The sequence below is a fragment of the Dunckerocampus dactyliophorus genome, chromosome 4 (assembly GCF_027744805.1).
Source record: "Dunckerocampus dactyliophorus isolate RoL2022-P2 chromosome 4, RoL_Ddac_1.1, whole genome shotgun sequence".
Lineage (NCBI taxonomy): Eukaryota > Metazoa > Chordata > Actinopteri > Syngnathiformes > Syngnathidae > Dunckerocampus > Dunckerocampus dactyliophorus.
The window spans coordinates 31,555,139-31,582,985 of NC_072822.1; the positions used below are offsets into that span (position 1 = coordinate 31,555,139).

The window sequence follows — 27,847 nt, forward strand, 5'->3', positions numbered from 1 at the left end:
TGTACTCAGGCAAGCACGACGTGCCGTCTTGTTTTTAGTGACCAAGCTGAAGATCCTTTCGCAGTCCGCATTGCTGTGAAAAATCACGCACACACCGAGCATGACTGCGGAGAGGTTTGAAAACAGCTTGGTCCCTCCCGATTCCATCGCTCCTATTTCTACCCAAGCCTCATCCACCCGTTTGGTAAGAATATCATCATCCAAGGCGGTGGACTGAAAGAGACGAAACTCATCGTCCACTTTATCCACCGTGACGCCATTCCCCAACAAGCAGGGGAACCTGTCTATAAAGTACGTCAGCGAGGAGAATTTGGCCGTTTGCCGTCTGCTGATGTCAGCTACGGCGGCGTGATGCAGCAGTTCGTCCCCATAGGGGAATGAAGATAGCAAGTAATCAACAGCTACTGTGAAATATTTCCTCACATCCCTGAAGAAAGCTCCAAGAGGTAATTCACCTTGGCTTTTGATAAATATCTGCGTGTCATGTCCGATACACAGCTCCTCATCAGGCAGCTGGTGCTCGCTGGATTGGTACAGAGTGGGTTGGTGTCCTCCCTTGACTTCTTCCATCATTTCTACCACGCACTCAGGTTTGCAGAAGGCCAGCAACAATTTTTGTAACTGCAGCTCCAACGTCTGCAGCAATGTGTGCACGCACGGCTCCTCTTTCTGCAGGATCTGATTTGCCGTTTCAAATAACGGCACAGCTCTTTTCAAGAAGAGAGCATACAGCTTGGCCTGCGGGTCAGTCAGGAACGCATAGACCCTTTGCGGTTTTCTGACTGCTGTGGTCTCTGCCTTTTCGGACAGATCCTTCTGATTCTCGCCCATTTGTTTTTGCAGACACATAAAGTGGTCAACCCCTTTGGGCAAAGCGCCCGGCGCTGCCTGTCGCTGTGTGGAACTCGGGCCCATCTTGGACTTTCTGAGACAGAATTTGGAGGACTTCCCAGAGGTAGACGTGAGAGTTGAGGGCTTCCAGGCAGCTGCGTTCTTCAGCGAGAGATGAGCCGACGATGCAAGAGGTTTAGCTTCCTCCTTCCCTGCTGCCTCTTCTGCAAAAAAACGAGTCAGCGGTTCCCACTGCTGGAGGAGTCGTTGGACACATTTGCCCAGAGCCAGCCATTTGGTGGAGGATAGCTTCAAAATCTTCCTGACATCAGTGTCGCACAGCATTTGAAGCTCGCGCACCAACGCTTTCCTCTTGCTACTCTTGTCAAGGTAGTAGTAGATCACAATCAGCATGTCCTCAATGTCAATGCTCAAACTCGAGGAAGACTTTTCCGCGGCCGTATGCATGAGGTGGCACGCACAACCAACTATGTAAATGTGCGGATTCCGGGATTTTATGAATGCCGCGACACCTCTTCTCGCCCCCTGCATGACAGAGGCATTGTCAGCGGCAAAGCTTACGCAATTACCCCACGGTATTTTCCTTTTGTTTAGTTCCTGGTCCATGAGATTGTATATCCCTTCGCTGGTAGAGTCCCGACACTCAACAACTTTCAGCAGCACTACTGCTATTTTCCCAACACTGGGATCGTACACACGGACAACTAAAGGATGCAATTTCACACCGTCCATGTCTGATGCGCTGCCGTCAGTAGCTATGCTGAAAGGGAAGCAGCACATTAGGTCAGTGATGACCTGCTCGTCATTTGAAGAAATCGTGTTCAGTATAGCAGTTGTTTTAGTTCTGGCACAGCCGTAATGTTGGGCAATCTGACTGTCTGGAAACATCTTCTTAAATAACGGCCCTGCATGGTCAGCGACAGCCACTGGCAAATTGTGCTCTGCTATAAAGTTGGTGAACAGTGTTTCTGCCCGGATAGTCCGTAGATCCGGATCGGCAGAAAATGTCGGGGTGATCTTCGGGACGAAGGGCAAGGCCCTTTCAAATTTTTTGTGTTTCGCTCCTTCTACGTGGCGTCTGCAATCTGAAAATGTAGTTGGAGAGGGGGGAGATTATGTTATATATACTGTATATATGCGTGTGTGTGTGTGTGTGTTACACATTATGATTTACATGAAACACACACATCTCAACATGCACACCTAGAGAGAACTAGATACACACAATTTATTGCTGGGTTTCAAGCACGTGACCTTGGGCTCGCACTATTTCCAGGCTGCTAGGAGCTAGCAAACTAGCTAACCAGCCTCACTGCCAAGCCCTCCGAGGATCGTTCTTCCAGGTGGCTCCATTTCACATTTTTAAGTTCCAAAAATGTTTTAACTTTGATTTTAATTTACGGTGAAAGTACACAAATACTATCTTAAATCCTGCCCAATATATGGTGACCAAATTTGTTAGGAAGCAGAGTGAGCTAATAAATAGGCCTACGCACTTCAGTGTTAAAGATGAGGCAAAGCAGGTTAACCCATTATTATGAAGGGAAATAGTAGTATTAGTCCAACCTTACATTGGCTTTAAGTAACTACTGTAATATTTATTACAGGCTAATTAACATGGGTTAGCCCAGGGGTGTTCAAAAAGTGGCCCAGGGGCCATCCGAGGCATGCAAGTTTTTTTTTTTTTTTTTTTTTGTAATTGGGCCTTGGTACATTCTGAAAAGAAAACTCACAAGAAAACTAAAAAAAAAAAAAAAAACAGAAGCAAAAACGGAAAAATCAGCGAGAGAACAAAGTCTAACTATTAATTTTATCATGAAAAGGTCTGAATTTTACGAGGTCATCATCACAATAGTATGAGGAAAAATAACGTCATTTTAGGAGCATAAAGTTGAAATAAAGAAAGACGTTCAAAGTTGTAATATTATGAAAAACAAACTTTGGTAAATAAAGTTAGAATTATGACAAGAACATTTACAAAAAGAAATTGAAAAAATCCAGAAAAAATCTTAAAATGCTGCTGTAATTTTACAAGAATACCCAAATATTTATATATATAATATAAATAAAAAAAAGTTTGTATTCTAACAAGAAAAAAGTTCCAGTTTTATGAGAATAAAGTCGTAATATTATGAGGAAAAATTATGTCATTCTAGCAGCATTGAGTGAAAATATTCAAGAAAATAATTATATGATACAAATATTATTACAAGTCTGATACAAATACAAAATAAAATAAAGTTGCCATTTTTGGAAAATTAGCTTGGGGGAAAAAAAGGCATTTTATGGGAATAAAGTCATAATATTATGAGAAGATTATTTGAGAAGGAACCAGCAGCAAAAATGTGGGGGAAAAAGGAAAAAGTTTGGACTCCCCTGGATAGACAATGTTAGCTTTTAACGGGATACTTTGGATTTTTTGACATGAAGTTGTACGCTGCCTGTACGGTATTTTATTTGGAAGGCACCGTACACGAACACGGAAAAAAGCAACGCACACATAAAATAGAATGAAATAAAATGCGTGGTAAACTACAGAGAGTAAGATGTCCTGAATAAGTGGGTTTTGAGAAGAGTTTATGATACAGCTGTCGGCTGGGAGAGAGTTCCCCGGTGTGTAACGTCCTTGCGGAAACACACCGTCAGGGCCCGTCACGGAGAACATTCTAGCTTTTTTAGGCAAGTTTTAGAGAGCGCATCACAGCTTTTTAACGTCGTTTAAGTTGCATCTCGGAGATAAACAAAGAGAGATGCAACTGTGAATCCCTATGTCCACCGTTGTCTAACATAAGACTATTATACAGCATTTGTCATTGAAATAAAGATACAGTAAATGCAACTGTTAACTCCCATGTCCATCATTAAGACATTATAATAAGACGGCTGCACAGGGTCCCACTTCACTTCATGCCTCCATGCAGGATTTACAGGTGAATGTTCCAAGTAAACCATTTACTCTTTTATTATATATCTATTATATACTAACAGAATATATTTGATATATTGCATGTTTTCAAAAGGAGCTACATCGTTACATCACATGTAGTTTAGTCCCTGGTATTAAGGGGGCACACGGCCAAAGTGGCTCCACAAACCCAGGCTTTGTGCTCAAGATGCAACTGGACAAAACCTAACATCCGCAATCAGACTTCAATGGTCCCGCCACGCTGGTGATCAACTTACTTTGTCAGGTCCGGTTTTGGGCTTTGTGCTAAGCATGCATTCACATGAAAGGGGGCGTCTGATGTCACATGATTCTATCCCAGCCAGTGCATTTGACAAATATGAGTAAGTCATTATTGTGGAGGAGCACCCAAAAGATGATGAAAGATGAACGATGAAGCCGGTCGAGTTAGGCCACAATTTGTGAATGGATTGTGGATGCTTGGGCTAACGTGTGTGCTTGCACTGTTTTTCGAGCTTTCGCAAAAGCCAGCATGATTTCTGAGGAGCCGCACGGCAACGAGACTGACTCCGACAAAGACGAGAGGGAACGTGGCGTGTTTGATGAAGAACTTGCCTCGCTGTTCATTTGGGATACAAAGATGAGGACTTGGATGGATTTGTGGATGAGGATTGATAAAAAATAACGTGATTACAGTGTTAAATACTTCAATAAAGTACAACCGAACTCAGTTTTGCTCCCGCTGCCTTTTTAAAAACATACGCTAGCATGCATGCTAGCATATTGTAGCGTCCCTGGGAGCACTTCCTGTTCCCCAGCGTGCTTTGCGGTACTGTTTTGGTGCAAACGCTCTTAAAGTCACATGTTTGAGCTACATAGTTGTTAGTTATTGTTCTGCAAAAATAGCAGTGGTGTCTTGTCTGTTTTTGCATTGCTGTGTGATGTTTTTAGTTGTGCACCGTGACTGAGACTGTTGTGTTGAGTGATGACCTTCCTGACTTCAAGTAGGTTTGATAAGCTCAATGAGAGTTCTGGTCTTAATCTGTCCAATGAAATAAAGCACTATTGCTTCCTCACTGACTCCTGAGCGCCACAGTATGTTTTAGCGTGCATGCACGCTTGCGTATGTTTGACCATACCTGCGGCCAATAATACCGTGCGCCTTACGTATACCGAAATAGCACCTGTGACTGAGACTGCGCCTTTTAATACGGTGCGCCTTATGGTCGTGAAAATACGGTAGTCTTTTCATTTATCAACGCTCAACACGACACACCTTTGACATTTGAATACTTATCCATTTCAAAAATAAATACATTGGAGCAAAAACCTTGTCGGGATGGCAGTGTTGACATGAGTACTCATGCAAGGACTCCTAGTTCTGAGTATTTCATATTGCATTTGATTCCTGGTGCTGGTGTGAGCATATCTAGCGGATTTCCTCGTCTGAAAATCTAGCTCGCTCATAGATGGACAATATCATCAGGGAATGATCTTTTTTGCCAATCATTTTTCTCCATGTCCCCCCGGGAACCTCGTAGGGTCTCATTAAATGGCGACGCCATCTGGGAACTAGCTAAACAGTGAAAGCTGAAAGCCTGGACATCACCTGGTGGGGACCGGGTTACGAGTTTAGCCTACGTTACCATGGTGATGCAGCTGATTTAAAAGAGAGCTACCTTGGCTGAAATCGCCAGTCCAGCTTTCAACTTGCTAACCCACTAAGCTCGCTTCGCCGTACACCCCCTAAGGCTGGGAACATGCTTTGATTAGTTTTCATCTTGTTTGTAGTCAACTTTCTTTTTTACACTTACTAATTAAAGTTCCTTATTTCAATGCAGTAGTCTTCTGCTTCATGTTGAATCATATTTTGGGTATGAAAAGAATTCATGTTCATGGACAGCACACCGTATAGCCTGTGCATATCAACGCTCTTATTTCATATATCGGCCCATACAGTAGATAAGATATCGGCTTTTTTCAGCCTCATATGGGTCGGCCTCTACTTTGAATGTGTACAAAAGGAGGGAGGCGGTGGAGGTGCTGCAGGATGGGGGTGATGTCATGAAATGAAGGGGTTCTGGTGATGATGCGGCGCATGCGATCGATGTTGGGTAGATGGAAACATGCCGACCGGGTAATGTTACTGATGTGATTGGAATGATAGCAAGCTTTGGAGGAGTATTTTTTGTATGGGACTGTGCTCATTACCTGTTGCCCCTTGGTGACTGATGTCAATGTCTGTCTTGCACACGGTGCAGAACGCGTGATAAGGCAGCCTGGAAACGACGAGGCAAGGCCATCTCTCCCCATAGCGGTCGAGAAATCTTTGCGATTTCTGAGTCCTTTTTTTAGGTCGTTGTTCAGCCATGGCACATGATGCCAGCCTACCTTTTTCTTCTGTAATAGATCCAGGAAAACATGACGGTTAGCCTACGACCTACTTTGCAACACGCACATCAAAGAGACATATGGGAACTTGGACGAGAGGCCAACAACATCGTCGATATCTTGTTGGAGGAGAACAAGGGATGCAGGTTCCCACTTGTTAGGGAGCGCTCTGATTCGCCGAGAGCTTGTCACTGCAGCTTTTGCGGTTAAAAGGCGAAACACCACCTAATAAATTAAACAAACTGGAGTCTCAAGTCTGAAAATAAGAAACTAAACATGTCGTATATTCCATAAGAAGACAAAATGAGCATATTGGAGCAGCTAAAGGTTTTTCTCCTATGTGATACCACTTCACCGGAGTGACCATGACCGTGACTTGAGCAAGTAAAAGGTTTTTCTTCAGCGTGACTGTTCTTTAATAGGGATGTCCCGATCCACATTTTTTGGCTTCCGATACGATTTTTTTTTTTTACAGTCTTGCCGATCCGACACCGATGTTTTTTTTGTTAGTTTTTTAAATAATAAGAATAATCTTTTGTTACAAACACGAGTTCGTAGAATTGAATATGGTTATGAAAATAGATCTTCACAGCACTAAAAATAATGCAAGCAAAGTATTTCTGAATGTACTTTTTTTTAATTCCACAGCATGACCAACAATCTTGTTTGGCTTTTGGAACAAAACTCCCTAATCCAATAAAAGAGCCAATAGAAGATAAAACTGGAAAAAATGGGCGTGTAAAATACTTTTCGGGGAGGACTAAACATTTGACATGGTTATAGATCAATTTGTGGTGTGATTTAGAATATATGACATTTTTTTAACAAACTCTCTTCACGCCCTATGAAATTTGTTTTGTTTTTTTCCCCCAAATTCCGTTTATTTCAGTTTTCTCCCTTTTCCACTTATTTGACCAGCATAGAGTGTGTGCTATTTGGGTTAGTAAAAAAAATGCAAAAATCCTTCCTTTTATTGACGCAATCCATCATTGGCCCATGTGGTCCAGTCATTGAGAAATGGATGTAGCTTAGCCTAGCTAACTTTTCTAATGGGAAGTCAGCCTCAGCACATATTGTTACTAAACCTTCAACAAACCGTAATGCCCGTGCTTGTGATGAAGGAAGATGCAGTCACAGATGTCATTCCAATCGCCTTACTAATGGAAGATATTTTAATGATTTGTCAATTATTTTGTTTACACAATTAGACAAATGTGAAAAACGCTGTTATTTTGAAGGTCGGAGTGTGTTGTGTGTCGAGAATGGCAATTGACCGTTGATACGCGCCGGGTGCGAGAATAAACGTGCTTCTGGTCTTTTTTCACCCAGAACCTGCACGTGGTCAGTGGGTATTGTAGAATGCTCCTTCCCTTAACCTCCTAAGACCCGAACTCTTGCAAGGCATGCATTTTTATTTTCTCTTTGATATTTAGGCTACTTGGGACCTTATGAGTGTAAAAACAAAGAATTATCTTTTTACATGATGTAGTTTCTGAGAAAAATGATGTCCACATATGAGGACATTCGTTTTAAATTTGAGTGAACACAATAACGTCACAATTGAGTAAAGATGTGCAAAACTTGATTTGTTGCCTGAACACAGCAGCATTTTTTCCAAGTGCAAAAACAAAATTCAAAGCAACAACTTGTGCCCCTTTACGCAAGTCATATGAAGTGCTGTAACAGATGCAGGAGGACAGATATAAAACAAGTAAACCTTCAAAAATATTTTTCATTGCTACTGTTGAACTGTTCATTTCAATTTCTGAACATGGTGTGAAACATGAAACTTGCACACCAAAAGTGCTCCAACATTTTTTCCCCTTGGGAAAATGTCCATGCCTATGTATGAAAGGCAGCGTAACAGTTGCGATCTGCCTGTAAGCAGAGGAACACCTTGCACGTAACACACTGCACTCGAGTTTTCCCTGAGCATCCTTTTGCTCTGCATCGTGATGCGTTCTTTGAGTGTACCACTTCTGGCAGATGTGCATTAGCCTTCCTGCGGAATGAGATGTGGGGCACTGCCTGCACTGGACGCTGTTTCCCTTGGACTGAAACGTCTGTGTCATCTTCCTGCTCTGAAAAGTCAGAGTTGTCATTGTCTCTCTGAGCCAAGAAGGTCATGGCCACTTCCATGCGGAATTGAAGGAACTGCATGATGTTCTTCTTTGGTGTGCCATTCAGAGTGAGGTCTTTGCGGTACAGTAGCCAGCTGTTGGCTAAAGCCAGATCGGTAAAGTGCATCAGCATCCGCAGTGTCCATTTTTTTGTACGGACACTCATTCGACAGTAGCTCATCATTCTATCCACAAGGTCAACTCCACCCATCTTGGAGTTGTATTCACGGATAACACATGGTCGAGAGATGGTCACATACCGTTTCAGTTTCTTGTCCCATCTCTGGCACGTGTCTTCTGGCTCTTGAGCATGTACAGTAGACATCATCAACACCGGTTTATTGTCAAACCACTTGGTTACACAAATGTTTCCATCCAGATTGGTAACTTGTGCTGAGGTTCCTCTTCCATTTTTTTTCATGGTCTTGTCACTTGGCAATTTCTGCACTGCAGCAGCAACTCGATTCCTCATAACTGTACCAGTTACATACACCTGCTTCTTCAGCATGTGTTCCACTGCCTGGATTGATGTGAAGAATCGATCACAGTACACATTTGTATTAGGATGCAGAGTCTGAGACAGACGATCGATCACCAAGCCTCCCAAACCCAGATTACCTGGTTCTTCAACTTGTTCACGGAGTCCATCTGCACCTTGATAAATCTCAAAGTCCAGTACTATACCATCTGATGTTGCGCAAACAAAGTTTTTGATGCCAACTGGGTTTGGTTTCATCGGCAGATATTGTCGACATGGACAAGCTCCTGTGAATGGAATCATCTGTTCATCAATGGAAACGCACTGTGGCCGAGCCTGAGATTTGCAGCCTTTCAGAATGCGGTTGAGAAAAGGCCTCACCTTCCAGAACTTGTCACACTCTTTCAGATCTTCTGGAACATCCTCATCAATGAGCACTTTGAGTGACCTCCTCAGTCGGAAGAATCTGTCACGTGTGAACTTTTCAGTGATGGCAGGGAATCTCAAGGATTTAGACCAGTACATCTTGATTGCAGGATATGGTACACAAGACATCAAAATACAGGCACCAAAAAAATGAAAAATTTCATCAGCTGTTGTGTTGAGTGGATCTCCACTTCTAGACAGTGATGTAGCATTTGAGCAATCTGCAATGATTCTTATCAAATCTTTGTCAATATACTGTTGTATGTAGTCCAGTGGGGTCCAGCCTTCTCTGTCATGAACAGTTTCCTCCTCGTGGTCAAACGGAGCTTGATGTGGGGTAAGCGAAGAAGCCTTCCATCGCATTCCACGCCCTTTGTTGGACTGTTCTTCATGGCTGGGTCCTGGTGTTGTATCTTCAGAGACATTGCCTGAGACATCAGCATCTTCCTGCGGTGTCTGAGAGCGACGCCTGGGGGTGCATGATGTGCCAGTGTCACGATCTGACCGATATCCCTCGTATTCCTCGCGCAAACGTTTGCGTCCCCTGATAGGCTGACAGGGCTGTGGCACGGGGTCCTCACACCCACTACTGTCTTCCTCACTGCTGGTGGGAGGAGGTTGATATTCAGCATCTCCCACAGGATCATCGATGTCTGATAAATCCTCCACCTCGGAGTTGTCTCCACCAATTAACCCCAGCATTTCCATTACTTGTTGCAGAGAACAACGTTCTAGGAAAAAAAAAAAATTGTTTCAAACGAAAAACAAATCTACATAGATTTATTTAAAAAACATGCCATATTTGTTTGTACTGTATAAAATGACGTTTTCTAACAAAATCATCCCAAAATACAAATTCTAAACCAACTCCCTCTGTCCACATTTGTGGACATGTTCAACAAAACCAACGAAACTAAGTCCCTCTGTCCACATACTATGTGTACGTCATGTTTAGCAGCATGGTAAATCGTCAAATTTTCTTAGTTTTGCTAAATTGTACTTCCACAACACACATTGAACACTTCTAAACATATCTGAGCAAGAATCAGCCATGAAATTTGTTTGAATTTTTTACCTGGTCGACTTTTGGATTGGGAGGAGCCATCTGAATGTTTGGGTGGGTTGTCGGCCATCTTGAATTTTACATGTGCTTTGTTACACTCTTCTTCCACCACTAGGTGGCAGTTTATGGTCCTCATAAGTGGACGCCAGGCCCTTGTAGTCCAAAATTTAACATTGTAGTCTTGATAACCAAAAATGTGATGTCCACACATGTGGACACCAGGTCGTAGGAGAACTACCGGCCTCAACCTTCCCACCCTAGAAATACCACAGAGGGCCATTGTGCATTTGGATTAACAAGTTGATAGTCCTCACCAGTCAGTTTTCATATGTAAATGCAGTCGTTACCCGTGCAGGTGGAATGTGGCTCAAACTGAGGGGGAAGGTGTGGCAACTGTGGAATGCTTTCAAAGACTTGTGTTTCAGTTCAAGACAAAGTAAAATTATCAGAAGAGAAAGCTTTGTTGGAATGTAAAGTATCTTTTTGCATGAGAGTTGGGAGGGTTTGCACATTTTATTAGTGTGTGTGGTTTTACAATTTTACTGTATGAAAAATAAAATATTTCTAAGTTTTTTGTAATTTCTTTGTGTAAATTTGTCATTATTTTAGCTCTTGGCATTTTTTGTATTTCTTTTTTGTATTTTGTATATTTTGCTGTAATTTTAGCTTTTGTAAAAAAAATTTTTTGACTTTGTTTCATAAATTTGTCCACACCCAGAATTACAAACTTAGTCAAATCAATGATATTTCAGATATCATTGAAATTGTAGATTTGATTACTTCTATTTTGAGTAATTTAGAGATTTTCAATTCATAAAATGTTATATCAATACTTTGGAAAAACTGCTGCTAATTTGACTGACAATTGTATATTGACACAAATAAAGGACAAAATTACGATTTACAGTGTGTGTATGCAAACAATATTTGTTATAACGTAGTATGTACGTATGTGCTGCTTGTGGAAAATATAACACTGAATCAGTATCAAATCAAAACTAAAGTAAGAGGTTGACACATGTTTTTCATTCCTGTCATTTATTTATGATGCACAGGATTCAAACAAGAGTTATCAGCTTTGAAATCACAACTATGAAATATAAAATCACACAAATGCACCATATACTGCAAATACAGCCTCTGTCCTCTATACTGCACAGTCATGGCACTTCCAAACCACCTCCTTCCTGCACCTGCCACAAGTGTATTTGTAACAGCCAGCGCAGCGCATGCTGGCATGATTGCTGTTGCACTCCCTCTTGACCTGGCACTTGGCACGCTTCCCAGGTTCTGGTGTGGCATGTTTTTGCCGAAGACGGGTCTCCACGCTGGCCTTCTGGGCTCCAACATGGGAGTGCGCCAACTCACTTGCTAGCTCCACCAGGAAGTCGACCCGTCTCTCCTTCACGCCAGTGCATGCCTCGTATAGGATGTGAGCATTCAGCGCTGCAATGTCCAGCATGTTGTAAAACACAGCGACAGGCCAGCGCCGTGTTCCTGTGCGCACAGTGTATTCCCGCACCATCTGGTCCATCACATCGACTCCACGTTTCATGGCATTGTAGTCTGTCACTGTATTTGGCTTCTTCTTGCCAGTATCGCCAGTCTCCACAATGCTATGCATGCTGCTAAGGATGCACACAATCTTCTTCTGCTTTGGGGCATACACTGTCAGTGCTGCACCAGATGTAGCAAACACCTCAGTGCTGTATTGCTGACGGTCCAAAGTCTGCTTGGCTGATTCAGGCATCTCCGGGCAAACCTTATTTATTGTGCCGAGGAGGGTGGTCTTCCGTCGGAGGAGTTGTTTGGCGAGTGCCAGAGACGTGAAGAAATTATCTGTTGTTAACGTTCTCCCTTTGTCCAGAAACGGCTTCATCAGCTTCATCACCACATCTTCTCCCAATCTCACCCCCGTGGAACAGCTAGGGTCTTTCCCAAGATAGGGGATCATGTTGCAAACATATTTTGTTTTCAGGTCACATGCCACCCAGAACTTTATCCCAAACTTGTCTGGTTTTGTTGCAATGTACTGCAAGAAACAGCAGCGAGTCTTTGTCGGAAACAGCTGTTCATCTACTGTATGGTGATGTGCCTGCCCGGATTGTATGACGAAATGCAGTTTGCAACAAAGGAACTCCAAACGTTGGACATTGCGGCAAATCTGTCAGTCTCAACTCGTTCAGCGCGTGTCTCCTTATCATCAAAGCGCAGGTGTTTCATGATGTCCTGGAAACGGTTTCGGGCCATTGTCTTCATGATAAGAGGGTTTCCCAGTTTTTCTGACCAAGAGTCTTGCAGCGCTGGCAGCTTGGTAACTCCCCGCAAGAAGATGATGCCAATGAATGCCATCAGCTCAGGGACAGACACAAACCAGTTCTCCTCTGTGTCCTGTCCGTGCTGAACAGTCCACTGCTGAATAGAACGGAGCATGTCCAGAGTGATAAAACAGAGAAAACTCTGTAAACGGGTCGTCACTCTTTGTCGGACCGGAGCAGCTGGCTGTCCCTCCGCAGAGTAACCTTCAATGGGCCTGTGAACGAGAGGCCTCCCCAGCTGATGCTCGCGCCACAGTGTGCCATCTTTGGCCTTCTGTTCTCCCCCAGCATGTGCCTCCAGTCGGCCTCTCTTTTGTGGTGGTGGCACAGTGTCCTCCTCCTCCTCCTCACCTAGTGTGATCATAAATTTGAGATATAAGCAATGCAGAATCAAAATGATGTGCACAATGAAAACCTCCTCTGTATTGATTGAGGATTACTTTCAGCTTTTACTAAAACACAACATGAAACACAACTTTTTTCCTTAAAAAAACAACAACATAATGTGCGTCTGTGTAGGCTCTCAGTCGTACAGGAGTTGTCCATCGAGGGAAAGGCTTCTTGAGACGTCATCTGTACTTCTGTGAAGAAGGTGTCGGACGTTTCGCTCCTCATCCTCCTCCTATATGAGGAGGAGGGTGTTGGCACACCAATTCCACCCACTCTTACTGTATTTAAGGCCTAGGCTACCAGCACTTGTTAGTTCGCTGACGAAGCTCTTCGGAGCTTTCTTCACAGAAGTACAGATGACGTCTCAAGAAGCCTTTCCCTTGATGGACAACTCCTGTACGACTGAGAGCCTACACAGACACATTGCTACCAACTTTGGGAGAGACATCCTTCTGCTGGTACGTAGCTTAGAAAAGGCCACTCTTAAATTAGCAGATTTAAGGAACCACCTCAGATTCAATCTTAGATGCAGGCAGAGTAGGTTAATCCCCAAATGCATAAGGCAGGCGTCCCTTGAGCAAGGACACTTGGCAAGGAAAATGCAACTAAACTACATCAAAAAATACAGAATTTGAGAATTAGGAGACTTAACAGAGATAAAAAATAAACAGTCTGAAGTAGAAACCTTTTATCAGAGATTGTAAACCAAGCTTACGCACAAAACCTATCAGGAGGTTTGTGAATTTACTAAATCAGGTTATATGAAGCACCATAGCAAAACCAAAGAAAGGCATAAGGGAAAATTCCAGAAACTTCTATTGGAAAATCGACCACAGCTTGTCGTAAACACTAAGGAGGGGGGGAATCAGACCAACACTAAAGAAAATTGGATCAAAAATCTGCCAGACAGAAGCCTCTCGGAGACAGAGAAGGCAGTATTAACCAAGGGTCTCAACTTCTCAGTGACTCCTAAAACGATACCCACACTAGACTATATCACAGCAGCTGAATCGGCCATCAGGAACAATAACCTTTCTAGAACAGAGGCAGGGGACCTTCGTCTGAGAATATCGGCCCTTCTCAGTAGTGCTAAACCACCACCGTCCAATATCACGGTAGGTGAGAGGAAAGCATTAGCGGCTCTGCAGAAAGATGAGAGCATCACCATCTTACCAGCTGATAAGGGCAGATGCACAGTGGTTCTCAACACATTGGACTATGAAGAAAAAATAACAAGTCTAATTAGTGATGCCAACACATTTGAGCAACTTAAAAGCGACCCATCCAGTAGGTATAAGAAAGAAATCATAGACTGTCTCCAAAAGTTAGAGAAGGAAGAACTAATTGACAGACAGATGTATCATAGGTTATAACCTGGGGAGGTTAAAAAAAACATGTATCTATGGCCTTCCAAAAATCCACAAGGAAGGGTTTCCCCTCAGACCCATTGTCTGTAGCATTGACTCTACCACGTACAATGTAGCGAAATATGTAAAAACAGTCTTTTCCCCAATGGTAGGCAACACTGATCATCATATAGAGAACACAAAAGGGTTTGTGGCGAGCATCAAAGACCTCAGATTGGAGCCAGAGGAAACTTTGGTGTCTTATGATGTGACTTCACTTTTCACATCTTCCCCACATACACACATACACACACACACTGTAAATCGTAATTTTGTCCTTTATTTGTGTTAATATATAATTGTCAGTCAAATTAGCAGCAGTTTTTCCAAAGTATTGATATAACACATTTTATGAATTGAAAATCTCTAAATTACTCAAAATAGAAGTAATCAAATCTACAATTTCAATGATATCTGAAATATCATTGATTTGACTAAGTGTGTAATTCTGGGTGTGGACAAATTTACGAAACAAAGTCAAAATTTTTTTTTTACAAAAAGCTAAAATTACAGCAAAATATACAAAATACAAAAAAAGAAATACAAAAAATGCAAAGAGCTAAAATAATGACAAATTTACACAAAGAAATTACAAAAAAAACTTAGAAATATTTTATTTTTCATACAGTAAAATTGTAAAACCACACGCACTAATAAAATGTGCAAACCCTCCCAACTCTCATGCAAAAAGATACTTTACATTCCAACAAAGCTTTCGCTTCTGAAAATTTTACTTTGTCTTGAACTGAAACACAAGTCTTTGAAAGCATTCCACAGTTGCCACACCTTCCCCCTCAGTTTGAGCCACATTCCGCCTACTGTTTTGATGCACGGGTAACGACTGCATTTACATATGAAAACTGACTGACTGAGAACTCACAACTTGTTAATCCAAATGCACAGGGCCATTTTGGCCCCTCTCTGGTATTTCTAGGGCGGGAGGCCAAATTGGCCCCTTCTTGGTAGTTCTAGTGCAGTAAAACACAACACGGTGAAAATAAACTCATCCCGCCTGATTCATGCGCACGCGCACACGCACACACACACACACACACACACACACACACACAGTGTTGGAGTTAAGCCTGTTTTTATGCTGTCCGGGTCCGCGAGATCCGTGCAGACAAATGACTAATTTTCCCCTCGAGTGGCCATTATCATGCTAAAAAATTCCCGCTCTGCGCACCTCCCAATTTTCGTGGCGGAAGCCGATTCTATCCGATCTTTACAAATACAGCGGATCGGCAGCCGATCCCCATCCTGAAGATGGGACCGGGACATCGCTACTCTTTAGTGCAATCAACTGGAGTAAATCAGCTAATCTGCCAGTACAAGTTGAGCAACTAAAGGGTTTCCTCCCCGGTGTGCGTTTTGCACAGAGGACCTACGAGCCAATGAACACAAACACACACATAATAAACAAATTAAAGGTGTTTTTTTTCATGTGTCGAGTCAAAGGAAAGTCTTCCACCACAATCTGAGCAACTCAAACTTTTTTTTTCTCTGGAATCGTGTCGTGTGATATCCTAGTTGATGCGAGAGAAACTTTTCTGTTGCTCAAGTTTCAATGTGTGCATTTCTCATGTGTAAGTTTAAATGGGGTGATTTTAGGAAAGCCTTTATGGTAAAACTGTCCTTACCTGTCGTCTTCTTTTTAGAGCACTCCGTGTGTTTGCTGTCGCTGCGAGATCTCTTATCGCCTTCACAATCTATATCGTCGCTCAAAGTTTCTTGGGTGTAGTCCCCGTGTTCAGCCTCAGGAAGAAGCCGTGGTGTGTCTTCGTAGTATTCAGTCCACACAGGGACACCAGTCAGCGGCAACTGGGTGAGATCAGCCTCCTCCGGCCCGAGAAAACACGCTCCGTCCCGAGCGGTCCAGGCTTCCTCCTCTTCCACTTTAACATGGAGGAGGGACTCCTGCTCCTCCTGCTTCAAAGCGGAGCTCCCCTCCTGCGGCTGAAGGGCACGTTCTACTTGATGACCAATCAGCTGCTGGACATCTGCAGGACAAGCAGGAATTATTGTTAAATAGGATTTATTGACTTAACAAGTTTGAAGCGTTCTCAAAAAAGTAATGCAATAATTGCTTTGCATGGTAATACACATATACACAATATTTAAACATATACAGTCAAACTTGTCTATAGCGGCCACCTGAGGGAGAATGTAAAATTGACCGCTATAGACAGGTGGCCTCTATAGACAGGTTGGCGTCCAGTTTGAATGTTGACCAGTAGAGGAAATAAAAAGAAAAAAAAGGGGGGTGAAAAAAATAACGTTGACCAATAGAGGGCACTGTGGGACCGCGGATAAAAATTGTACAGCACTACTAGGCTTGTTATTATCCACGACCCACAGAACAAAGCTGTGCTAGTAATGTCTTACGCTTGTTTTTAATATTTTACTTTTTATACGGCAGAGTGTCATTACAGCTTTGGTTCATCAGGAAGTGACGGGAAGTGACGGTGGGTGTCCCGAGCAGGAGAGCTAGGCTCAGTGCTAGCTGTGAGTTTGGAGAGAGTTGGGAAGTGTGTTTTAGTTGCCGTGGATGTAAAGTCCTGCAGTGTTCTCCACTGTTAATAAAGCGATTAAAGTGCATCGCCGACGTGAGTCTCTACTTCCCCACAACAAGCGGCATTACAGTATTGACCAGTGCACACCAGGAAATAAACGGTGTCACTTGTTACAGGCATTGGCTGGACAGCTATGTACTGGGGCTTGTTTAACCTTTGCCTTGTGGGCAAGCAGGAAGGAGAGACGATGCTGAGAGATGTGTGTGTGTTCTGAGCTGCTGTCTGGTGGCCGCGTTTAATAAATAAAGTTAGCAGAAGCAACAGGAGAAGTTTCCTTCTTTGCTTCGCAGCTGAATAACACTGAAAAGTTAACAGACTAGTAGCGAACGGAAAAGAAGACGGCTTTTTAGTGTCAAATACAGAAGATGAGGACTTTGATGGATTTGTGGATGAGGATTGATCAAAAATACCGTGAGTACATTCTAAAATACTTCAATTAAGTGCAACCCAACTCAGTTTTGCTCCCGCTGCTTTTTAAAAACATATGCTAGCATGGTTTTAGCGTGCAGGCTGTATTATATTGTATTGTAGCCTACTTTGCGGTAATGTTTTGGTGCAAATGCTCTTAAAGTTACATGTTTGACCAGGAAACAGCAAGCTCAAAAGAGGACGGCTTTTTTATGTGGAACAACTGACAGTTTGTGTGGATCTTGTGAATGATTGTGACTGAGCTACGACTCAGTAATTAAAGTCTACACACGACGGCTTCATTGATTGAAAAACGCACCTTTTTCGTGCATGAAGCTTCTACTTGAGTCGGTAATTTGGCCGCTATATGCGGTCAGATATTGACCAAGGGAGACAAAAAGGGTGGCCGCTGGCCGCGTTGGACAGGTGACTGCTATACACAGGGTCTATAACAGGGTCTGTAAATTTGCTTCGGGGGATTTTCCAGTGGCCTCTATAGGCAGGTGGCCGTTCTATAAAGGTGGCCGCTAAGACAGGTTTGACTGTATATATTTTTCGTGGTTGAATATGGCCTATTATTAGTCAAAGAAATATGCATATGTAGAAAAATTGTACTTGTTCTTGGCCTAAATGAATCATTTTCAAGCATAAAAATGGCTACATGAACCAACTAAATGAACTAAAATACAAATCCACGGCAGAAGCAGCATTCTAAATGTGAATGTGGTGTTCTACATTGGCCACTGGGTGTGGGTGTTCGGTGAGACAAGGGCCAGATGTGATCGGCAGAAAAGGCATTTATTGCAAGTTTAAATGATCTCACAACAGGCACAGCATAATAATCACAATAACAACGCGGGCTACTGTTGGGGCCATAACCCACCTCAAGCTAAAACTCAACCCTGAACCTCCGATGTCACTTCCTGTCCTCCACACATCCGTCCGCCCTCCGCTAAGGTCCGCTAGGGAACACATTTACTGTGACACACACGAGCAGGAGTTTTATTCACGTCGTAAATGGCGTATTTACTCTTATTGTGTCTACGATATTGGCTAATAGAAGTGGAAAACCATTTGAAGCCGCCATTACCATACATTGATGAGACAATAGCCACCGCAGGAAGTACGCCGTCCAGAAAAAACCCAAGAAACTGCTAAAGGTGTGAGTCTGTTATCTTATTTCTGTCTGATATGTTGTATTTTCTCTGATTATATCTATTATATTGAGTAATACAAATGTAAAGGTGACTATAGGGGTGTTATTTCATGTCTAGAGGACTCTAATGATGTTAAAAGGTAAACAGGTTTTCTATGCCATGACTACAAAAATATTCCATTTATTAATCTTGAATCCTACTTCACTTAAATTCACTTATCGCGGTCGAGTCTGGAACCAATGAACCACCATAAACGACTGTATTTATAATATATGGTAATATTCCATTCATGGAGGAGTAATTCCATGATTATTATGATTCACTTACTTTTGGGGAAAGAAAGAAAGAAAGTGTACCATTGATCTTAGTCAAAATGAATGAAAATCTGTTGAAAAACATCGTATTCTCCTCACGTGGACTGTGATGAAGCTGTAAGGACTCAGGTGGTGTGTCTTCATGGTCTTCAGTCTTCACAGACACACCAGCCAGTGGAAACTTGGTGAGATCAGCCTCCTCCGGCCCCAGAAGACAATCTCCCTCTGGAGTGGTCCAGAGTTCCTCCTCTTCTTCTTTAGCGTGAGGGGTCTGTGGGTCATCCTGCTTCAAAGTGGCGCCTCCTCCCTGCAGCTGAGGGCCGAGCTGCTCGACATCTGCAAGACACAGACGTATAGCATTGAAAAACGTCAAATTGGCAATAGCAGTCAAATGTGCCGAGTGGTACTGTATGTGGTACCCAATCTGCTACACATCACCACTGTACATGTGTACATTTGCTGCCATTTTGGATTTACAGTACAAGTCATCACGCCGCACTTCCCGGTTTGAAGTTTGTGGCTTCACTCTAATCACGTTTTTTCAAAAACAGAGCCCTTAATAAATCATGCTGTCATGTGGTTGAAGACGGGCTATGATCACAGAACTCTATAACTGGAATGGCCCCGATCGCTTGCTGCGCATTGGAGGCTTGAAGCCACCGGAAGTATAGAAGTCGCCATGTTGTTTCACCCAAAGCAAGAAACCCTCACAACAAGAGGAGTTCGAGATGGCGTTTTGTGCTGCTATTAATTGCACAAATCGTGATACTCGTGAAAATCGCGAGAAGGGACTTACATTTCACAGGTAGGTAAATGCTTATAAATAATAAAAATAGTTACAAAAATAGATACTTTAAATCTGTAAGCATCTTTTCATCTAAGTAGTTGTAAATGAGCCCTTCTTCTCCTTTAGATTTCCACACTGCAATGCTCAACTTCTAAAGCAATGGGTAGTAAATATGCGGAGAGACAGGTGGATTCCTGCAGCCAGATCGCAACTCTGTTCAAGTCATTTCACTGAGGAGAACTTCGACAGGACCAGCCAGACTGTTAGATTTCGACAAAATGCAGTTCCAACAATATTTGACTTTCCTGATCATCTTCTAAAGGTATGCTAGCATTTAACTTTGATACTACGTAGATGCTTATCATAACAAATACCTTGTGAACACTGAAATTGACTTGTTATGCATTGTAATTTCACACCTTAGAGGTAGGAAAAACCTTAAACTGGAGGGAAATTTTGAGATTTGGGTCTAATAAATTTACTCTGTTTCAATTGAATTTTTGTTCATTTATGTTAATTTTGATACCGAAACATAATAAATGTAGTGAATGAAGAGACATGTATGTGTATGCGTGTGTGCTTTTTTGGGTGAAGCAAGATGGCCGACAATGGCTTCATGCGGTCAGCAGGGACGCCCCTTCCAGTAGACTTCAGTGCCTATGATTAGCACCACTGAACTCTATACTACTGGAAGGGGCGTCCCTGCTTCTATACTTCCGGTGGCTTCAAGCCTCCGATGCGCTTCAAGCCATCGGGGCCATTCCAGTTATAGAGTTCAGTGATTACCACATATTTTTCAGGATGTGCTCGGTTACCAGTGGGGTTTGTTTCTCTCGCGAGACCTGGCAACACTGGATTCGGCAGCCACTGAAGCGAAACAGCTGTACAGATGTCTCGGGCGCGCGAATTAAATGTCGAAACTCGTTCATGTAGTCTCCTTGTATTCAAGGTAAAAAGTGTGTCAAATGTTTCTAATTACAATATGTAAACATACCTGGAATGTTTAGCATAACGTACGTCGTGCAAACCTCCAGTTGTCGCTCGTTCTCCTCTCTTGTTCTGGAAAGTTCCTCCCCGCCCGACGCCATCGTTCTTTCAAACAGCCCAGAAACTGCGTCAACACCCGCAACCTGCCACTTCTTAATTAACTCTTTCAACCGTATAAACGTACTGGATTACTTTGTAGATTTCTTTGTCGCCTTCGCCATTTTCTTCGTGCCGTCTGACTGCTGCGTTAACGTCCGCATTCTTCTTCTTTTAGTTTAATGACGGGTTGCAGCCATGATTTGAAAAGATGCATACCGCCACCTACTGTACCGGAGTATGTAACATGGGCCATATACAGTATCTTACTTTATGCTAACTTAGATAGTGAGGAGACTACTTATACTACTACTAATAATAATCCTAATAATAATACTTATAATAAAATATTCTAATAATTATCTATATTCTATTATATAATCCTGTGTCCTTCAAATATTCTATCACTGCCCTCTGTATATCTCTTACCCCCTCCCCACCTGTTCCTATAACTTCCGCATTTTTGTCTTCTTTCGTCTTTATTGGCGGTTGGCAAACCAGGTATTAGACACATTACCGTCACCTACTGGACTCAGTATGGAACGGAAGATTATGCAGAAAATACATACGTATACCGTATTCGCAGATAATAAAAAAGAATAACAATTATAGTATTAACAATTATACGACAACATAATTCAATTCTGCGTATTTTCCCCCAAAAAAACAATGATATAATGGTATATTTTTGGAGGGGACCTGTTGCAAAGTAATGTAGGGTTAATTGTCACCATACCAGAATTTAAGTCGAAAAAAAGCCCAAAACAAAGGCGGGGGGTGCAAAAATCAGAGTGAACGGACCTTTTGCGTGGGAGCGAAGCGACGGGGGGAGAGTTGGGTGTGCTGGCAACAGGGAAAATTTAGCATTTGGATCCCGAAAAAACATTTTTCTGATGCATATTTTGGACAGACATAACAACAATGTTATTTCCTCCAAATGACAAGCTCAACACTAGAACTACCAAGAAGGGGCCAGAGACAAAATGGCCCCTCTCTGGTCAGTTTTCATATGTAAATGCAAGTTGATAGACCTCACCAGTCAGTTTTCATATGTAAATGCAGTCTTTACCAAAACCAAAACCAAAACAGTAGGCGGAATGTGGCTCAAACTGAGGGGGAAGGTGTGGCAACTGTGGAATGCTTTCAAAGACTTGAAAAATAAAATATTTCTATTTTTTTGTCATTTCTTTGTGTAAATTTGTCATTATTTTAGCATTTAGCCCATTGAAGGTTACATTGAAGGTAAATTGTAAAACAACACGCACTACTAAAATGTGCAAACCCTCCCAATTCTCATGCAAAAAGATACACCTCTCACCCGCTACATGACACTGTTGTTTCCCTGGGCAGCTCCTTCAGCAGCAGACTGTTACACCCACGGTGTAAGAAGGAGAGGTTCCGCAGGTCCTTCATACCGACCGCTATCAGGCTCTACAACACCTGAACCATTTTGTATTTCACTATGTCTATGCATTGCATGCATTGTCTATGACTATGCATTCTTGACTTGTGTACATACTTGTGTATCTTGCTTGCTGCTGTAACAGATGAATTTCCCTGCTGTGGGATTAATAAAGTACTACTACTACTACTACTTTACATTCCAACAAAGCTTTCTCTTCTGAAAATTTTACTTTGTCTTGAACTGAAACACAAGTCTTTGAAAGCATTCCACAGTAGCCACACCTTCCCCCTCAGTTTGAGCCACATTCCTGCATTTACGACATCATTGACATATGAAAACTGACTGGTGAGGACTATTAACAAGTCCTCACTGACTGGTGAGGACTTGTTAATCTAAATGCACAGGGCCATTTTGGCCCTCTCTGGTATTTCTAGGGTGGGAAAGTTGAGGCCGGTAGTTCTAGTGTTAAAACGGCATTTTCGGCCATGCTAACAAATTAGAGTCTGCTAAAAATGCATTGAAAAAACCTTCAAGGTGCAGCAAAACTCCGGTCTTATATTGGATAATAATTATGAAAACAAACAAACGACGGAATATACAAATGTAATTGTAAAAAATGATCAGACAAATGAAAGGTTGTGCATAACGTGTACATCAGTTGACAAAACAGAAATGACGTTCCGTCACATGACCTCCGAGTCGTTGTCCTATTGGTTGGTTGTTAAATCAACATGGCGGCCGTCCGTCTGATTCGAGGTCACCAAAAATGACATTTTCACCCACGGTGATAGCTAACCAGCGAAATCAAGTGTCCTAAAATCAGAAGGACAGTGAAAATACCTCCAAGTTGTAGCAAAACTCCAGTCCTGCGAATAGCTTCCTTCTCCTCTCTTAATTGAGAAAGTTCCTCCTCGTAGGACGCTATCGTGCTTTCAAACATCGCCGATATTTCATCAGCGCCCGCCATTAGTGTAATGATAGTCAGCAGACAAGCTTCACGTTTTATGCAACTTTTTATAACAATGTGGCAGAGCCGTAAAACATGCCGTGTGCTCACTCTAACAGTCACTTCCTGGAACTCCCCCTTATAGGCGGGACCTGTCAATCAACACGAGTATGACGTATCACAGTACAAACTTTAATAAAGCACTACTCATATAATAGCCTATTATATGACATCTCCCCTTTTAAGAACGCAGTGGTATCTCTAAGTCAAATATAACATTGAGGTGTGATTTTTTTTCCAAAATAAGATGCAATGAAAATAAAACTTAAATCAAGTTAGACATAAATGTTTCTTTCAGTGCAATAAGCAATTTCCTTATCTGAAATATTATCACAAATGTCACTTAACACAGAACTTATCAAGTATCAATGCTTCCAGTTCCCTTCCCAAAAATACAATAAAGCCTACGAGTCCATCTTAACTACTGGCCTGCTGACCCGGCCCGACCTGGTCAGCGTCTGATTCGGCGGCCGTGTAGGGGACGAGACCATACCTGGGTCTGGAGGGACAGTCTCTGGTTCAGCAACAGTCTCAGACTGGAAACTCACCCCAGTACCTCCGGTGGATGTGGGTGAGGTGGCCTGGGCAGGCTGGGGAGTTGGTGCTACACGGAGGTGGCGGCGGTTCCTCCGAAGCACAGTCCCCTTCTGGGTGTTGATGAGGTAAGAGTGCGGGGTGTCACACGCTCCCGAGACCACTGCTGGCATAGTCCAGCCCTTCTCGTGATCGAGCTTGGTGGAGACCCTGTCTCCTGGGTGAAGGGCTGGGAGGGGTCTGGCACCGTGACGGCGGTTGTAGTAGAGGGCCTGCAGCTCCTTCTCTGTAGCGTCTCTTTCTCGGACGGTGTCCAGATCTGGCCATTTGGGCTGAAGGTTGGCCTCCAGTGTCGGAAGAGTTGTTTTGATTTTCCGGCCCATGAGAAGCTCTGCAGGGCTCACGCCTGTGGTGGTGGAGGGAGTTGAGCAAAAGCTCATGAGGGCGAGCAGAGGGTCTTTTTGTTTTAAGATCCTCTTGGCGGACTGAACTCCTCTCTCTGCATGTCCATTCCCTTGGGCATGGTGCGGGCTTGAGGTCATGTGCTGGAAATCAAAGTCTTTTGAGAATTCCTTAAATTCCTCACTTGAGAATTGAGGTCCGTTGTCTGATACTACCTCGTCTGGACAGCCAAACCTTGCAAACACGGTCTTCAACTTTAAGACGACCTGTGAAGCAGTGGTTGTTGGCATGTGGAGTATCTCCAAGAAGCGGGAGAAGTAGTCAGACACTATGAGGTAGGTGTGTTTGTTATGTTCACAGAGGTCGACTGCCAGTCTCTGCCAGGGTCGTTCAGGTAGAAGTGTTCCTTTCGCTGAGTGTGCTTCATCTCATGGCATTCCTGACAGGACTCGACCTTCTGTTTAATTTCAGATGAGACGCCCGGCCACCATACGGACATATTGGCTCGCTCTCTGCACTTTGACAGACCTTGATGTCCATTGTGTATCCAATTCAGGATGTCTGCCCTTAGAACGTGTGGTATTACCATGCAGGTTCCTCTGGTGACAAACCCGTTGTGTTCTGACAGTTCATTTCTGATGGGGAAGTACTCTCTGACTGCTGCTGGGACATTGCTTATGTAGTCCGGCCACCGTGACCTGATGTACTGCAGCACCACTTGTAGGTCACCATCAGCTGCTGTGGCTGCTCGTATAGCCTCCAGTCTACGTGGAGTGGTTGGCGTGCACTCGACGACGGCAGCTACATAACACTCCACCTCTGAGTGAGTGTCAGTTTCCTTTTCCAGGCACGGTAGTGGACTCCGTGAGAGGGTGTCAGCCACTGTCAGAGTTCTTCCCGGGGCGTATTCAGCTGTTGGCTTGAACCTCATCAGTCTCATAAGGAGCCTCTGACATCGTATTGGAACATTGTCGAGGTCCTTCTTGTTCATGAGCGGCACGAGTGGTTTGTGGTCGGTGACCAACTTGAAGTCATCAAGGCCACACAGATACTTCCCAAATCGCTCACAGGCCCAGACGCTTGCCAGACATTCTTTTTCAATCTGGGCGTATCTAGTCTCAGCCTCAGACAGTCGTCGTGAACAGTACGCCACCGGCTGCCAACACCCGTCATGCAGCTGCAGCAGCACTCCGCCAATGCCATAGCTGCTGGCATCAGCAGAGACGGAAGTGGGTCGGTTCACGTCATAAAACTTCAGGACTGGAGAGGTTGACAGGATATCTTTCATGCGCTGGAATGCTTCCTGCTGATCGTGGTCCCACGTGCAGGCTGTCTTGGATTGCAACAGTTCATATAGTGGCTGGGCCACTGTCGACAGGTTGGGAATGTATTTTCCAAGGTAGTTGAACATCCCTAAGACACGCTTTAACTCCTGTACGTTCTGTGGCTGTGGAAGCTCACGGATTGCCGTGACTTTATCCGGGTCAGGCTTGACACCAAACTTGTCGATCACATGACCGAGGAAGCGGATCTGGTTCTGTCGGAACACACACTTCTCTCTGTTCAACTTCAAGCCGGCTGACTCTATCCTCTCCAACACCTTATCGAGGCGCTGGTCGTGCTGCTCCGGGGTGTCCCCATGGACTAGTATATCATCCATGTAGATGGCCACGCCTTCGAGGCCATTCAGGGTCTCAGCCATTTTCCTTTGGAAAATCTCTGGGGCGCTAGTGATCCCGAAAGGGAGGCGTTTGAAGGTGTACCTCCCAAATGGTGTTATAAATGTGGTTAGCTTGCTGCTTTCTGGACTTAGAGGGATCTGCCAAAAACCTGAGGCCGCATCTAACGATGTGAATACGGTGGCGCCGCTCAGCTCTGCAGTGATTTCCTCTGCTGTAGGAAGGACGTACCTTTCTCTCCTCACAGCTTCATTTAGCCGCTTTAAGTCCACGCATATGCGCATTTTTCCATTTTTCCTCGGAATGGGTACCATTGGCGCACACCAGTCCGTAGGCTCTGTCACTGGTTCTATTATGCCGTTCTCCTCCATGCGCTGGATTTCCTCCTTCACTTTTTTCATGAGGGGCAGGGGTACCCTCCGTGCCGTATGCACTGCGTACGGTTGAGCATTCTCTTTCAATAGGATCTTAACTGGTTCTGTTTTCAGAGTTCCATGCTCCCCGAACGCGTCGCAAACTTCTTCAATGCGCTTCACCAAGCCCATTGTTGTAGCTGTGTCTCTGCTTAGCAGATTGTTCGCATTCTGGCCACGGATGACGTACACTGGAAAGGAGTAGAGGTTATCTTTGTACTTTGTGGTGGCTCGGAACTTCCTCAGACAGTCCAACTGACCACCAGGGCTGCACAGTGTGACATTAGGATGCTCTAATTTCTTCCTGGGGGTCAAACTAGTAAACGTCTCTTCACACGTCTCTTCGTTTGTATCAGCACCCGTGTCGATTTTGAATCTGACCGGTGTTTCCCCTATCACTAACTGTACAGTCCACTGTTCATTTTTGCTGGATTTTGTGACTGCCCCCAGGAAATATGGTACCTCTGAAACATTATCTGAAACGTTTTTTTGTCACTTCTCTGACTGATTTAGTGTGACATCTAGACTCCCAGTGACCCACTTTATGACATTTGTTGCATGTTGATTTCAAGGCTGGGCATTTTTCCTGTTCCTTGTGTTTAGGTTTGCCACACCTTCCACATTTTGGTTCTCCTTGCTCTCCACTTGCTCTCATTCTTGGCTTCCACTTGGGTTTTCCTCTGCCTGCTGTTTTCCCCCGTGCGATCTACTGCACTGCAGCGTATGTCTCCCCCTGCTGGTGGACTTGGAGTGCAACCTCCTCAGACTGACGTACGGTCTGAGGGCTAAAGTAAGATCAGCCATCAGCTGCAACTTGCGTGATAAATCCTTATCTGAAATGCCCACAACTATGCGGTCACGGATGTGTTCATCTCTGTTTACACCGAAGTCACAGTGTTCTGACAGTTCATATAGGGCCATTTCCGCCTTTTCACCGGGCCGCTGCGCTCTTTGGTGAAAGCAGGCGCGCTCGTGTATCACATTCCTCTTAGGTTAGAAGTACTCGTCGTATTTTCCTAACACAACATCCAACGTCTTCTTATCGTCCTCGGATATCGTGAAAGATTTAAAAATGTTCTCCGCTTCAGGCCCCATGGCGTAAATAAGTGAACTGACCTGGACCTCGCCGTCCTCTTTATTGAGTTTGGTCGCGACGCGGAAGCGCTGCCTCCAATCTGCCCATTCATTCGGTCGGTCAAAGGGAAAACTCTCCGGCGGATGAAACTTGGCCATTTTTTCAGAAGGAATGCGTCCGTCCAGAACTTCTGACACTATGTAATGATAGTCAGCAGACAAGCTTCACGTTTTATGCAACCTTTTATACAATGTGGCAGAGCCGTAAAACATGCAGTGTGCTCACTCTAACAGTCACTTCCTGGAGCTCCCCCTTATAGGCGGGACCTGTCAATCAACTGGAGTATGACGTATCACAGTACAAACTTTAATAAAGCACTACTCATATAATAATAGCCTATTATATCACAATTAGTCGCTCCTTCACCAACTCTTTCGGCATTTTTAATGTTTTTTCCCTCAATTGCATTTCGTCGCCTTCGCCCTTTTGTCTGGCGTCTGTCTTTAAAGGTTGCTAACTTCCGCCTTTCTCTTCTTGGATTGATGTTTTTGGAGCGCCCGTGACGTTACACTGCTGCCATCTTGCGGCGGTATGGAAGACTGCTCCAGATAAGGAGCTTTAATAGCTGCCGTGGAGATTATTGCTCATTTTTCTCAACAAAG

At 43.7% G+C, this 27,847-nt stretch overlaps 1 protein-coding gene across 3 annotated transcripts in view; it reads right to left on the reverse strand.

Annotated features, from left to right (window-relative positions):
- The window catches only part of LOC129179194 (uncharacterized), a 60,387-nt gene that overhangs the window by 15,487 nt on the left and 17,053 nt on the right, over positions 1–27,847 (reverse strand). Inside the window, exons 2-5 of one of the 3 annotated variants that reach the window (XM_054772098.1) lie at positions 18,901–19,137; positions 15,990–16,349; positions 5,969–6,157; positions 456–1,937 (exon numbers count right to left, since the gene is read on the reverse strand). In XM_054772098.1, the coding sequence (XP_054628073.1) occupies positions 456–1,937; positions 5,969–6,157; positions 15,990–16,349; positions 18,901–19,137 (2,268 nt within the window). Of the gene's footprint in view, positions 1–455; positions 1,938–5,968; positions 6,158–6,575; positions 9,904–15,989; positions 16,350–18,900; positions 19,138–27,847 lie in introns of those variants that run through there. The other 2 variants (XM_054772100.1, XM_054772099.1) reach the window with 2 other exon arrangements.